General features: G+C 35.9%; 1 protein-coding gene across 4 annotated transcripts in view; it reads left to right on the plus strand.

The window, feature by feature from the left end:
- The window catches only part of USO1 (USO1 vesicle transport factor), a 93726-nt gene that overhangs the window by 60589 nt on the left and 18650 nt on the right, over positions 1-14487 (plus strand). For 2 of the 4 annotated variants that reach the window (XM_054485771.1, XM_054485773.2), the window contains exons 9-14: positions 1839-2017; positions 6212-6352; positions 9216-9304; positions 9706-9860; positions 12706-12917; positions 14351-14371. In XM_054485771.1, the coding sequence (XP_054341746.1) occupies positions 1839-2017; positions 6212-6352; positions 9216-9304; positions 9706-9860; positions 12706-12917; positions 14351-14371 (797 nt within the window). The remainder of the gene's footprint in view (positions 1-1838; positions 2018-6211; positions 6353-9215; positions 9305-9705; positions 9861-12705; positions 12918-14350; positions 14372-14487) is intronic. The other 2 variants (XM_054485772.2, XM_063663763.1) reach the window with 1 other exon arrangement.

Here is a 14487-nt window from a genome sequence, read left to right on the forward strand (position 1 = left end):
AGACAGGGTTTCACCATGTTGGCCAGGCTGGCCTTGAAGTCCTGACCTCAAGTGATCCATCCACCTCAGCCTCCCAAAGTGCTGGGATTACAGGCGTGAGCCACTGCACCCAGCAATTTTGACCTTCAAGTCTTAATATTTAAGAAATACATTTCATAAGGCTATAGCTACCATAGATAGTGATTTCTGTGACGCATCTGGGCAAAGTAAATTGAAAACCTTCTGGAAAGGATTTACCATTCTAGATACCATTAAGAACATTTGTAATTCATGGGAAGTCAAAATACCAAGATTTACAGGAGTTTGGAAGAAGTTGATTCCAACAACCCTCATGGATGACTTGGAGGGGTTCAAGACTTTAGTGGAGGAACCAACTGAAGATGTGGTGTAAATAACAAGAGAATTAGAAGTGGAGCCTGAAAATGTGGTTGAATTTTTGCAATCTCATGATTAAACTTTAACAGGTGAGGGGTTATCACTTATGGATGAGCAAAGAAAGTGGTGAAGATGCTGTGAACATTGGTGAAATGACAACAAAGGATTTAGAATATTACATGAACTTAGTTGATAAAGCAGTGTCAGGGTTTGAGAGAATTGACTCCAATTTTGAAAGAATTTCTACTGGGAGTAAAATGACTCACTGAAGACTCAGGTGGTCATTAGCATTTTTTAGCAACGAAATATTTTTAAATTAAGGTATGTACATTCTTTGGATATAATGCTATTGCACACTTAATAAATTACATTATAGTGTAAACATAAATTTTGTATAAGAAACCAAAAAATTTGTGGGACTCACTTTATTGTGATACTTGCTTTATTGCAGAAGTCTGGAACAAATAAGTAGATGTCTGTGTAGAGAAACTCCGTTTGTACTTAACTTTTTCTATAAGCCTAAAACTGCTCTAAAAATTGATGTCTTTTTTTAAAAAAATAATTGATTTTTGTCAACATACAGCTCAACTATTAGGAGTAAAAGTGTTGATGTACCAGATGAGCTTACTCGTCGTTACATCCAGCATCCAGCATCAGTCAATATGTTTATCAGAAGAAACAGAGGCTATTGGTTAATCTATTAGTACTTGGTAAAGTAGCGATCAATTGAAGAGTTTTCATTGTGATAATAGTGAAAGCTGTAGTGTGGATGAAACTGCCCTGGAGAGTATATGCTGTAAACAAAGAAGAAAAAGATAAAACCATGGAGGACAGAAACAATGAAAGATCGAGCACCTGCAGAGGTGTAAGGAAAATCAAGAGAGAGTAATGTTTTTAGAAATCAAGGGAAGTTTCAAGGAAGAGACAGACAATGTTAAGAGCTTCTTAGAGATCAAATAAGATATGGTTGATTCATTAAACAAATGTTTAATAGTTAAGTACTGTGTATATATATACATGATATCATGTCTCTGTCTCTGCTAAAGATACAGAGGTAAGTAGGCTATTCACAAGCGTTTGTGAATTATAATCTAGTGGAGAAGACAAACACTACCTAATAATAAAAGGAGAAGGCTACTGTAAGAGCATGTAGCTGGTGACGCTAACCTAGTCCTGTAGTCTTGGTAATCACTCGTGAAGAAATGATGTTTAAGCTGGGATTTGAAGATAAACGATGAGTTACTAAGGTGATTGGGTACTTGACGTAGAAGTCAAGAGATCTTTGGGGTACCTGAGAAAGAGCATGCAGGTATGGCCTGTGGCCATCAGATATCAGAACAGACTATCTGCCTGGCCATATTGAAGAGATGCTGAGCATGGAGATTTATCTTTTTTAAAATGTTTGGGAGTTTTGCATCAGGTTTTACGAGCCTTAACGCTTGTGTTTTACATTATTTCCCCAGGTATAGTAGTTGAAGATTGTTTGATTTTGCTCCAAAACTTGTTAAAAAACAACAACTCCAATCAAAATTTTTTTAAAGAAGGCTCTTATATTCAACGTATGAAACCTTGGTTTGAAGTTGGAGATGAAAATTCAGGCTGGTCTGCACAGAAAGTGACCAATCTACATCTAATGCTACAGGTATACTATCCTTAGACATAAATGTGGTAAGAATTTTGACAGTGATCTTTTCAAAGAGAAGAAAATTGCTTGTATTTGATAAATCCAGAATATTTGATGGGTTTCAGGTTGGCTTAAAAAAACTGTAATATGGAAATTTGCAGTTATCCTCTAGCTAGAGATCCTGCCTACCCATTACTTAGCTTTGACAGTTATTAACATCTGACAATTTTGTTTCATCGTTTATTCCTCTCTTTGCTGTATGATTTTAAAGCAAATTCAGATATACACTTTCCTGATGGGTTTTACATTAAGGAATAATAGGTTAGATTGTTGATTTGAATTTTTAAAAACTTGCTTTCTTCACTTAGGGCTCTCATAGGATAAATTTTAATATTCAAACTATTAAGTTCAAATAAATTCATTCGGCAAGCATTTACTGAGAGCCAGGCACTGGATGCTAGGAAAATAAATGATCATGTCCTGCCCCCAAAGATGGTTAGTCTGAGTTTTATGGTTAGTCTGTCATGTTAAATTGACAGACCACCTGTGATTTATTGATGCTTTATGGTGAAAGCTTAGTGGTAATAATAAAAGTGAGGACAGTAGGATCCCAAATTATTTCCTCATCAGAGAAAATTTTGAAGTTCTTTGAAGTGGTTTACTTACTTACTCCTTTATTGAATCCTCCTTCTCCAAACTCTTAAGTTTATACTAGTCTCCTCACTTATGAACTCATAATTCTTGTGGGCCTTTGAATATCTGTGAATTATACCTGTGTCTCTCGGAAGTTGTGGACCTAACTAGGTGGTTAGCTCCGCTAGTAATTAGAGGTTGAATGTTGTCCCATGCCGTGGGAGTTGCCTGCATAGGATTGATAATTAGGGTAATCTGTGTCCCAGTTTGCCAGTACAGTATTCATTTTGTAATTACTAATAGCATCCTCTTTCACTTCAAAAGTGTCCTGGTTTGGATTATAAATTATGCAGTTACCCTAGTTAGAATATGCCTAAAAACTGTTACAAAAGTATTTTCCAGGAGAACTTAGTCACAGAGTCTATTTGTACTCCCAAGTCATCATTTCTGTTTTCAAATGTTGGTATTATACATTTAAGAAGTTAATAGTTTTTTAATGTTTTAGAAACAGTGTCACCAAGTGGTAACCTTGATACCTTTGTTCAACACTGCTTTATTTTGTTTTGTTTTGTTTAAGAGACAGGTTCTTACTTAGTTGCCTAGGCTGAGTGCAGTGGTGTCTTCACAGCTCATTGCAGCCTTAACCTCCCTGGCTCAAGAAATTCCCCCACCTCAGCATCCTGAGTAGCTGGGACTACAGGCGCAAGCCACCATACCTGACTGGATTTTTTATTTTTAGTAGACATAAGGTCTTACTATATTGCCAGGCTGGTCAGGAATTCCTGAGCTCAAGCAATTCTCCTGCCTCAGCGTCCCAAAGTGCTGCTGTTATAGGTGTGAGCCACATGCCCGGCCTACACTGCTTTCTTAAATAAGGAAATTCCTCTAGAAAAGTAATTTCCAAAATGTGATTAGAGAGAGGGTGAGAGAATCTGATGATATACAAAAGCATGTATTTCGTATCAAACAGTGAAAATTTAAATTGTTTGAGGAAGCTACACATGTTTTATGGTTTAGGGTACTATGTAAAGAATTATTCTGAAGGAAGTGTCACTGTTTAAAAACTAAAGTAGGTCAGGTGTGGTGACTCACACCTGTGATCCCAGCACTTGGGGAGCCCGAGGCAGATGGGGATCACTTGAGCTTAGGAGTTTGAGACCAACCTGGGCAATATGGTCTTTATCAGCCCGGTGTGGTGGTGTCCACCTATTGTCCCAACTACTCAGGTGGCTGAGGGGGAGGATCACTTAAGCCCAGGAGGTTGAGACTGCATTGAACCATAATCACGCCACGCACTCCAGCCTGGGCGACAGAGTGAGACTCTATCTCAGGAAAAAAAAAAAATTACCGAAAAATTATTAGACTACAGCATGTAAACAGAAAAATACAGTATTCTCGTTATATAGCAAGTTGATTCTTTAAGAATTCTTTACTTTTAAAAAGTGAATAAACTGGCTTTCTGTAGCTTAGTAAAGCTTTTTTCTCTTACACTTGTCGTGAAGACCATAAACTCCAAAGCAGAGGGACTGAGTTTAATTCATTTTAATATATTCTCCACCTGCAATACTGAATAGTAGATTCACTCATGACTTTACAGGCCAGGAGTTATCTTCTGCTATTCTGTTAGAACCTGTTGGAATACTTTATGTATAACTTTATTTAGAGTTACTTGTATTTTAAGTTCTCTATTATACACTAAATAAAAATGCATCATTGTTTTCCTGTTTGTACATACACATTCTGTATTGGAACTATTCATCATCACAGTTATCATGATTGCATTCTGAGCCACTAAAAACAGAAATTGATCTGCTTGCAGAGTTTTAATTCAAATTTTGCAGACTAAATTTAGGGAAAACATCTTTTGAAAAGTTTTTTAGTTATTAAATATTTTATTTTTTTATAAAATTATAGTTTTATGACTAGTCTACTTTTTATCCCTGCAGGAGTCTCTTCTATGGCATTTTATTGGGAAGATACTGCCAATGGCTCCCAGAAAGTTCATAACCTTATGAGATAATCATTTTCATTCTAGGGTAGTTTTAATTATTAGAAACTTTATATATTAAGTCATAAACTGTCTTGATATGACTTCTATAAATTGCTTTCTGGAACAACACACATTCATTCCTTGTGAATATTTCATATATTTACATGTTGCTATTAGATCTCTTTTTATCCTCATAAATATTCCCTTTTTCTTTATTTACATCATCAGTAAAGACACTCAACTGCTATTAGATGATAGTAGAAAATTACTGTTGATTTTGTCCGATGTAATAATGGTATGATTATATTTCAAAAAATATCAAGTGGAGATGCATACAGAATTATTTGTGGTAGAATTGACATATTGCCTAGTATTTGTTTTAAATACTCAAAAAAAGAAGGAAAAGAAGTAGTAAGGATAGGAGGGAAGTAAATTAAGGGAGGAAAAAACACCAGAAATCTCACTAGAAAAGTCCAAGGACAGGAACCAATGTAATCCTGACCTTCTCTTTAGTGACATCAGTTTATTAATGAACCCTCTTTGAGATGTCTGTTAAGTCAGACATGGAAACATCTAAATCTATTTTGTCATTACTCACTGAGTTAAATACTGGTTGAAGTTTTTCTCTAATTCTAGTGATTTCTGGTTACCTTTTTATTCACCAACAATAAAAAATACCACTTTTCAAACTTTTTTGTTTTAGTATTTAACTCCTCCCTCACAAAAAATCCCCTTTCTTAGTGGAGTCAATCCATAGATCACAATATGTGTCAGCTGTAGTAATACAAGTGTTTTAGTTTACTCTCTTAAATCATTGATTACTTCCGTGTATCTCCTATAAAATAATGGTTAATGTTTATATAGCACTTTGTTGTTAACAAGGTATTATCATAAATACCCCCATTTGATTTTGATTTACAAGATTTTGCACATAACTCTAGTTTTAAAATGTGACACACATGTAAAACGAATTTGGAGACATAACTGTTTTAAATAGTTATTTGAGATGACTTTTTTCATGTTTCTGAAATTTTATGTTTACAGTCCAATTAATCATAGAATCATAGGGATTTAATTGGCATTAGCAGTCAGTGCAGTCCAACCCATGCCTAATACATGAATCTTTTACCACCTCTCCAGTTTTGGTTTTAGCCTCTCTTTAAATATTTCCAGTTTAGGGGAAATTTATCACATGTCAGGTCATTCTGTTTTCAGACCTGCTTTCTTACTAGGTAGTTCATTATTAACTTTGAAAAGAAATCTGCCACTCTGTAACTTATTCATTCATTTACTTATTAAATATGTACTGTTACAAGTACTGTGCTTCTTTGGGAAACAAAAATGACCAAGGCAGTTTCTCTCTGGGAGTTCACAGTCACCTGAAGAAGACAACCTTAAGTTTAAGAGGCATAATGTAATATTACAATCACAGAACTATTGCCATGGGAGCACGAAAGAAAGAGCACCTAAATGTAGCTAAACAGCTAAGGGAGTACTTCATGCAGACTTTCTTGTTCACATAGATCAGATTTGCCTCAAGCCTTTTCAAATCTTTAAAAGACAAATTTTGTTTTCTCTTACTTTCACAGCTTGTTCGTGTATTGGTATCTCCCACCAACCCTCCTGGTGCTACCAGTAGCTGCCAGAAGGCTATGTTCCAGTGTGGGTTATTGCAGCAGCTTTGTACTATCCTAATGGCTACTGGGGTTCCTGCTGATATCCTGACTGAGGTAAAGCAAATGAAGTCAAAGCCAACTCTGTGGAAGTTGAAATCCTGAATCCTAGGAAGAATTAGATATTTGTTAAGGAAAAACTACAATAGTTAACCATTTTTTAGGTTAAAATTTTTAATGATCTTACTAAAATATAATTCACATAATGATAAAAGTATTGTTTCCAAAAGATATACTCATCCCTCAAGTTTTATAGTACATAAATAATAATGTTAAAGCTTTGCAGATCCATCTACAAAGATTTCTCATTAATTTTATTATATTCAACAGGAGTGCACAGTATGATTTCATTTTTATTTTGAGAACAAAGTGACTTAGTCTTACTCAACTGGTAGATTCGTTGAATAGTAAATTCTTTTCCCCTAATGTGTGGCATTCTCTGTTGCTTACCTATAAGAAAAAGAAGTTAGTTTGAAGAAAGAAAGTTTGTTTATATTTTTAAAATTTTTCTCAAATTAACACGTGCAATATCAAAAGTACAAATAATAATAAAAATTTTATAACAGAAATAACTGCCTTCAGCCTCAATTGTCCTTACTGTAAGTCCCACTTTACTTCCTCATGTCGCCTCATAATTATTTTGTGGAATTTATATTTACATCAGTAGTTGGGGTTTATATTTTTACAGCTGTATTGATACAATTCCTGCTAAGCCAAATAGAGCCCTATATCCTTTTTTAAATATATATTTTTCTCATCCATGAGTCGTAATTGTGTTCTTCATTTTACTGTTACTCTATATATGCGTAGGTATATATGCTTAATAATCATATACTTAACACTTTGTTTCCCACCACAGGCCACCCGCAGACCCTCCATTCTCCTACTCCAATCTGTGCTCTAATTCTTCCCCATGTCTCTTGTCCTGGGACTTTTTTTGCCATCTTCCTAGGATTTCCTTTACTTGTCTCCTGACTTGGCTTCCTTGATTATCTGGATCCTCTGTCTTTTTTTTAATTTAATTTTATTTATTTATTTATTTATTTATTTTGTACAGAGTCTCAGTCTGTTGCCCAGGCTGTAGTACAGTGGCATGATCTCAGCTCACTGCAACCCCCGCCTTCCGGGTTCGAGCAATTCTCCTACCTCAGCCTCCTGAGTAGCTGGGATTACAGGCACCCGCCATCATGCCCGGCTAATTTTTGTAATTTTAGTAGAGATGGGGCCTCACCATGTTGGCCAAGCTGGTCTCGAACTCCTGACCTCAAATGATCCACCCATCTTGGCCTCCCAAAATGTTGGGATTACAGACATGAGCCAATGCTCCTGGCCTGGATCACATATCTTTTTCCTCTATCCCTTGGTTCATTAACTTTATTTTTCTTAATTTTCTTTTCTTTTCTTTTCTTTTTTTGAGATGGAGTTTCCCTCTTGTTGCCCAGGCTGGAGTGCAATGGCATGATCTCGGCTCACTGCAACCTCCGCCTCCTGGGTTTGAGCAATTCTTCTGCCTCAGCCTCCAGAGTAGCTGGGATTACAGGCGACTGCCACCATGCTCAGCTAATTTTTTGTATTTTTAGTAGAGACGGGGTTCCACCACGTTGGCCAGGCTCTTGAGCTCAAGTGATCCACCCTCCTCAGCCTCCCAAAGTGCTGGGATTACAGGCGTGAGCCACTGCACCCTGGCCATTATTTGTCTTAATTTTCTAAAAAAAAGAATAACGAGAGATTTTTTTTTATTTTTTGCTCTTTCATGTCTGAAAATGTCATTCCTCTACTTTCAGAATTAATTTAATGTTTGGCTAGATATGGAATTCAGGGTTGGAAATCACTAATACTCAACTTTCCGAACATCATTGCAGTGTTGCTGTTAGGAAGTTTGAAGTTTGAAGCCATTATAATCCTACTTTTTTTTTTTATTGTAATCTTTTTCTCTCTAGAAACTTTTGAGATCTGTTATTTTTGATTTTCTGAAATTTACTGATGATGTGCTGTCCTGTGGACCTTTTCCCCACTCCCTTGCTCCCCAGTGATTTTTATCATTCACTGAGCACTTTCAGCTGTAAATATACATCCTTCAGTTCTGAGGATGTTTTTGGCATTGCCTGATAATTTTCTCTTTTCTGTTTTGTGTTGCTGTTGTTGTTGTTTTGAGGCAGAGTCTTGCTCTATTTCCCAGGCTGGAGTGCAGTGGCACTATTTCAGCTTACTTCAACCTCCACCTCCTGGGTTCAAGCAATTCTCCTGCCGTAGCCTCCCAAGTAATGGGGATTACAGGCACACACCACCTCGCCCAGCTAATTTTGTATTTATAGTAGAGACAGGGTTTCACCATGTTGGTCAGGCTGGTCTCAAACTCCTGACCCCAAGTGATCCACCCACCTGGGCCTCCCAAAGTGCTGGGATTACAAGCGTGAGCCACTGCGCCTGGCCTCTTTTCTGTTCTCTTTCTGCAACTCTGTTAATAGACTTTCTGGGTAATTTGTCTTTTTAAAAATTAATTTTTAATTAACAAATAAAAATGGTATATATTTATCTTGTATAACATGTTTTGAAATAGTCTTTTTATTTTTTAACTTTATCCTTAAATTTAATTTTTTAACCTTTTAAATTTGTTCTTTGATTATTATTTTAAAACCTTTTTCTGTTTTTATAAAATATTTTATCTCATAGAGAATAGTATTATAGTTTTTGAGATTTAAAATGCCCGTCAAGTGTTATTTTATTGGAGACCCATGCTTAATGCTTTAAAATTTTCCCTTGAGGAAGTGTTACAAGATTATAATGTTATCATTGATGTTTTTGTGCCTGAATTTTGGTACTTAAAAAGTGGAATATAAGATTTTTTTTCTATTGAAAACATATTTTCCTTCTTGACTTAATTTCTCTAAATGTTCTTTTTCTTTCTTCCCCTTAACAGACCATAAATACTGTATCAGAAGTTATTCGAGGCTGCCAAGTAAACCAAGACTACTTTGCATCTGTAAATGCACCTTCAAACCCACCAAGGTAGAAAAAGTGAAATACTGAGATTACTCTGAGGAAGTAAAAACTTTGGGTTGTTAATGTGTCTCGCATACACATCTTGCTCTTTTTAAAGAAGTTTAGTTGTATGTTTTGAAACTAGAAATTATCTGACAAGATACATGATATTGGTATTTTAAAAGAGTTGGTAGTCTTTGGAATTTAGATAGTTAGATTCAGATATCATGTCTGCATCCTAGCTGTATGCCTTAAGCAAGCAGTCACTTCACTTCTGTCAGCTACAGTTTTCTGTGAAATAGAGATAGAAATACTTAACTTGCTGGTGTTCTGGTTATGATTCTTCAATCAACAAAAATGACTAGTTATTGACTTGTATACTTGGGTTGCAATGTTTCATTTTGTTCTTTTCTTTTTAAATGCAACAGACCAGCAATTGTAGTACTTCTCATGTCCATGGTTAATGAAAGGCAGCCATTTGTTTTGCGCTGTGCTGTTCTCTATTGTTTCCAGTGTTTCTTGTATAAAAACCAAAAAGGACAAGGAGAAATCGTGTCAACACTTTTACCTTCTACCATTGATGGTAAATAATTTAGTTCTAATTTTTATTTGAAAAAGTAAATCATTATCTTTCAAGCTTTTAATGGATTCTTTCTATGCTTTAGCCAAAAATACTTTGCATGCTTAGGAGAGAAAAAAAAACCAAAAACACCTGAATTCTAAGGCCTGCAGGTAAATTTAGACAACAGGCTTTGGAGTCAGACCAGAGTTTGCATTGTAGAATTTTCACTTTTGCTGTTTGCGGTATAACTTTTTAACTTGAGCCTTACTGAGTTATGGGGGATAATAATACTCATCTCATTGTGAGGATTAATACAGTTACATGCATTACATTACATAAAGTACTCACGCCAAAACTTAGCATGTATAGATGCCAGTAAACAGAATCTACTGTTAATTATAATTGTCATTCTAAAGATGAATTTTGCCAGGTGTGGTGGCTCATGCCTGTAATCCCAACACTTTGGGAGGCCAAGGCAGGCAGATCACCTAAGACCAGGAGTTCGAGACCAGCCTAGCCAACATGGTGAAACCCCATCTCTACTAAAAATACAAAAATTAGCTGGGCGTGGTGGCAGGTGCCTTTAATCCCAGCTACTCAGGAGGCTGAGGCAGGAGAATCGCTCAAATCCTGGAGGCAGAGGTTGCAGTGAGCTGAGATTGTGCCACTGCACTCCATCCTGGGCAACAGAGAGAGACTCTACCTCGAAAATAAAAATTAAGAAAAAGAAGATGAATTTTACCATTAAATCACATTTAACTTTCAGTCTGTTGTTCTAGTATAGGTTAGAGTCATTACCCTTTTTATGGGTTCTTTAAATATTTCATCTTACCTAAGATAAATTTTTTAAATATTTACCTCTGTTAACTTTAAACTTTAAGAGCAGTTTCATAAAGGTAATTGGAAACATCAATAAAACTCATTTTAATTACATACATTGAGGTTTTTTGTTAGAATTTAAGTCTGTTTAATTATATTTACCAAAAAAAATTTGGTAAAAAATTACCATAAAAAAATTATTGATCATTAATGAAAATAAGACCCTGATGTAGTAGAATGATCAAAATGTGGCATTTCCTTAAGTTTTAGAAATGTTGTTTTTAATTAAGGTAATTTTTTGGAATGTTACCATCATCAGTTTGTTGCCGAAAATATTACAATACAAGTTGAGCATCCCAAATCTGAAATCTGAAATGCTTCTTTTTTTTTTTTTTTTTGAACATTCCTTCAAACATTTAGCCTTTGTGTTTCAAATAATCTAATTGCACTCATTAAGTAATTTTGAAATGTATACTTAAGCCAGGTGTGGTGGCTTACACCTGCAATTCCAGCATTTTGGGAGGCCAAGGCAGGCATATTGCTTGAGTATAGGAGTTCAAGACCAGCCTGGGCAACATAGTGAAACCCCATCTCTACTAAAAATACAAAAATTTAGGCTGGGCTTGGTGGCTCACTCCTGTAATCCCAGCACTTTGGGAGGCCAAGGCGGATGGATCACCTGCAGTCAGGAGTTCAAGACTAGCCTGGGGAACATGGTGAAAACCTGTCTCTATTAAAAATACAAAAATTAGCCGGGCATGGTGGCGCATGCCTGTAATCCCAGCTACTGGGGAGACTGAGGCAGGAGAATCACTTGAACTTGGGAGGCGGAGGTTGCAGTGAACTGAGATCACGCCATTGCACTCCAACCTGGGCAACAAGAGTGAGACTCCATCTCAAAAAAAAAAATTAGCCAGGCATGGTGGCACACACTGGTAGTCCTAGCTACATGGGAGGCTGAGGTGGGAGCATCACCTGAGCCTGGGAGGTCGAGGCTGCAGTGAACTGAAATTGCACCACCGCACTCCAGTCTGGGCAAACAGAGTGACACCCTGTCTCCAAAAAAAACAAAAAATAAAATATACACTTATTTGTTATTATGGTCACCCTGTTGTGCAATCAAATGGTATATCTTATTCATTCTTTCTAACAATATTTTTGTACTCATTATCCCCATCTTCCCTCTAACTTCCCACTACCCTGCCCTGCCTCTGATAACCACCTTTCTAATCTCTGTTTCCATGAATTCCCACAAATTTTTAGATCCCACAAATAAAGGCAAATAAATTTTACCTTCTACCATTGATGGTAAATAATTTAGTTCTGATTTTTATTTGTTCTCACAAGTAAGTAAGAACAAATGTTTGTCGTTACATACCTGGCTTATTTCACTTAACATAACGATCTCCAGGTTCATCTATGTTGTTGTAAATGACTAGATCTCATTGTTTTGTATGGCTGAATAGTACTCCATTGTGTGTATATACCACATTTTCTTTCTGAAATACTTCTGGTCGCAAGCATTTTGGATAAGGGATACTCAACCTATGCTCAACCTATGTTTCTTTTCTTTCTCTCCTTTTTTTTTTTTTTTTTTTGAAGATAAGGTATCACTCTTTTCCAGGTTGGAGTGCAGTGGCGCAGTCCATAGCTCACTGCAGCCTCAAACTCCTGGGCTCAAGTGATCCTCAGGCCTTAGCCTCCTGAGTAGCTGGGACTACAGGCATGTACCTCCTGGCCTCAAGGGATCCTCCCACCTCAGCCTCCCAAAGTGCTAGAATTACAGGCATGAGCCACCATGCCCAGCCTCCACCTGTATTTCTTTGTTCTGTTACTTTTCTTCCAAGATAACTGTCTATCATTGTTCATTTTGCTTTGAAAAGCAGACTTTTATCATTTTGAAAGTATATTTAATACTACTAATTAATACATGTTTAATGATTAATGGTATTTCACACTATTTTATGTGTACAGAAAACAATTTATTTAAAATTTGGTTTACATCAAAATCTGATATATTTTTATTGTCTGCCTGCCATCTTTGTAGCAACAGGTAATTCAGTTTCAGCTGGCCAGTTACTGTGTGGAGGTTTGTTTTCTACTGATTCACTTTCAAACTGGTGTGCTGCTGTGGCCCTTGCCCATGCGTTGCAAGAAAATGCCACCCAGAAAGAACAGTTGCTCAGGGTTCAACTTGCTACAAGTATTGGCAACCCTCCAGTTTCTTTACTTCAACAGTGCACCAATATTCTTTCACAGGTAAAGTTTTGCATAAGGGAAAAAGTTCTATATGTTTTGATGTCAATGATACAGGATTTAAGGATGTCTTTAGAAGATGCAGATGAAAAAACAGAGAAGACCTATTCTGCTTATTAGTTCATCATAATCAGAAACAGTTTTGTGGAGAAAAAGCAATAAATACTCTTAGAGTAATAGTTTTGCTAAATAGTTATAAGCTCTGCATCATGATGAAAATACATGTTCTGGGCAGAAAGGTATTTTGAGGGTTTTGTCTTGTTTTTAAATTATCCACGGTGTTCTTGCATGTCATTTTTCTCTTTCTTCTCAGTAACTGAATTCAGGTTAGTTTATGGGAGGGAGTAAAGTAGTTCATAGCTGTGTATTTCCCTCTTTCTCTTCCCAAAGCAATTGATCATCTAGAAACAATGGAACAGTGGTCCTTTGTATATATAGTTATACAATATATCCCCTTGAGGTTCGTGAGTTCTTAAATCCTTAAGTCCCCAGTGCATATAATTTACCTAGTAAGATGTAGGGAAACATAACAAAAAATTTTTGCATGTCTTAGACTCTTAATGAGAACAACAAAGCCTTATTGAAGTGTAGGTGCTAGGCATTTAGGAATGTCACTTTCTGTTACGTGATTTCCCCACATGTACCAGCCTTGCTATTGAACAGTTCAAGTTCATGCTTTAGCAAAACTCTAAAGTCATTGACATTTAGAGTCACTCAGGGAAAGTAAAAATGTGACTAAATCTAAAATTGTTCTGTACACTGCTCTAGCAGTAGTTATCCTACCCACTCCCCATAATAATGTGGTTGTGTCCTTCTTTAGTTTTTAATCCTGCCACACTCGTTGAATTTTTCCTTATTTTGAGCTTTTAAAGAAACATTAGCTCCATCCATAGAAATTATAAATGAAAGCTTAAAAACTAACTATAGTGAAAAGGAGGTTGAAGTTTAAAATTGGTTTACTTTAATTGAAAGCTTATTTTGTCTTTACCACTTATCTTTTAGAGATTAAAAAAACTACCTCAAATTTTTATGTCTTTACTTATTACTTGGCATTTTCATGTTGCTATCTGTTAACAACAGTTTTATTTTAAAGCCAAACAGTAATTATCTCTCTCATCACCATCACCACAGACTTCACTTTAACATTGAAATTACAATGAATGCATAATGAGAAGTGCTAAAGATGGTGGTGTCTTCCCCACTCTTAAGTAATCACAGTTCTATAAAATTATCCTTTATCTTCTAAAATATATATCCTCTAAATGTATCCTCTAACTTTTTATTGTATAAAAGAAGTATCATTAGAACCATCCTGTCCCAAATTATTGGCTTGAGTTTGTAGAGAGACTATGAAAAAGTATTTGAGGGATTTTTCCAGATTTAGACTTTTCTGAAATAGTAATATGTATGAATAATTTGTAATGTATAATTTGCAGGGTGATAAGATCGACAGACGGGTATGTATCACTTGATTAAGCTTAGGCATTTTCCTCTTACAGCAAAGCTTTTTCTCTGTCTTGGGTTTTGCTGACTGGTTTTTTTTAACTGCTTGTTTGAAGTTACATTCTACTCA

Source organism: Pongo pygmaeus, chromosome 3 (assembly GCF_028885625.2).
Source record: "Pongo pygmaeus isolate AG05252 chromosome 3, NHGRI_mPonPyg2-v2.0_pri, whole genome shotgun sequence".
Classification (NCBI taxonomy): Eukaryota; Metazoa; Chordata; class Mammalia; order Primates; family Hominidae; genus Pongo; species Pongo pygmaeus.